The sequence below is a fragment of the Sinocyclocheilus grahami genome, unplaced genomic scaffold (genome assembly GCF_001515645.1).
Source record: "Sinocyclocheilus grahami isolate Dianchi unplaced genomic scaffold, SAMN03320097.WGS_v1.1 scaffold40822.1, whole genome shotgun sequence".
NCBI classification, from domain to species: domain Eukaryota; kingdom Metazoa; phylum Chordata; class Actinopteri; order Cypriniformes; family Cyprinidae; genus Sinocyclocheilus; species Sinocyclocheilus grahami.
In genome coordinates, this window is record NW_015523839.1 from 1 (window position 1) to 1,088 (window position 1,088).

Sequence of the window (1,088 nt, forward strand, 5' to 3'; positions counted from 1 at the left end):
TATTCCCATAGAGCAATTTTGAAATGAATTTGCTAGTAACTTTTAACCTTCTAAATAACTTTGATTACATTTTTCCAGAATATGCGTTCAAGGCCATAAACCAGGGTGGTCTGACATCGGTTGCTGTTCGGGGGAAAGACTGTGCAGTAGTCGTCACACAGAAAAAAGTCCCAGTAAGTCTGCTGTCATGTACCCTTTTTCCACCCCAAATTAGGTGGAAATTCTCTCAGAATCGACTTGAGAAATAAACGATGTTGTAATTGGCTATGTTATAACCTGCCCACAAATAAAGCAACACATACAAACATTCATTTGAATTGGTTTGTGGAAAGGGTGACTTTTATTAATGTTACTGGTAAGTTGAGTTCCAGTGGTGCTGGTGATCGAAGACAGTCTGTGTTTTCCAGGACAAGCTGCTTGATTCTTCCACTGTCACACACTTATTCAGAATCACGGAGAACATCGGCTGCGTGATGTCAGGAATGACAGGTACAGATCTCATCCACATAGTCATTGTCATGATGTCTGCTGAAACTGATGCTCTCATTAATGGCTTGTGTTTTGCGTTCAGCTGACAGCAGGTCTCAAGTGCAGCGAGCTCGTTATGAGGCCGCCAACTGGAAATACAAGTATGGTTATGAGATTCCAGTAGACATGCTTTGTAAAAGGATCGCTGACATCTCTCAGGTTTATACACAGAATGCAGAGATGAGGCCGCTCGGCTGCTGTAAGTCAACACTTGCTGAATTATTAACACACACATAAAGTAGTTTAAAGGGAGCATGTCATGTTTTTGTTTCAATTTTCACCCTGATTTTTGTGCCAAAACAGTCCTTATTCAGAAAGATCTTAAGTCAGAGCAGAAAGTCTTACATTTATAAAGTCATGGCATTAAATGTTGCATGTTTTCAGAACATTTATATATATTTTTTCCCAATACAAATATCTAAACATCTGTAAATCAAGATACATTTACTTGAAATGAAACGATAAGATATAAAGTCTTGTATTCCTAGAAGTTGAACTAAATAAAGTGAGTTTATGCTTGGAACGAGAACCAATATCTGTCAGTGGGATCAGAAAACATG

The 1,088-nt window shown here is 38.5% G+C and overlaps 1 protein-coding gene across 1 annotated transcript; it reads left to right on the plus strand.

Moving 5' to 3' along the window:
* The first annotated feature begins 23 nt into the window (after positions 1-23).
* On the plus strand, positions 24-844 carry LOC107580710 (proteasome subunit alpha type-6-like). Its single transcript, XM_016266365.1, has 3 exons — positions 24-173; positions 408-489; positions 572-844. Exons 1-3 carry the CDS (start codon positions 24-26, stop codon positions 763-765), a joined length of 426 nt encoding a protein of 141 aa, XP_016121851.1. The 3' UTR covers positions 766-844.
* Positions 845-1,088: the final 244 nt, after the last annotated feature.

Excerpts from the sequence above, each read along its gene's own strand:
- LOC107580710 (XM_016266365.1), top strand. The coding sequence starts at position 24 with ATGAATTTGCTAGTAACTTTTAACCTTCTAAATAACTTTGATTACATT. Across the intron at positions 174-407 it reads TCACACAGAAAAAAGTCCCA|GACAAGCTGCTTGATTCTTC; the intron begins GTAAGTCTGCTG and ends TGTGTTTTCCAG. Across the intron at positions 490-571 it reads CGTGATGTCAGGAATGACAG|CTGACAGCAGGTCTCAAGTG; the intron begins GTACAGATCTCA and ends TTTTGCGTTCAG.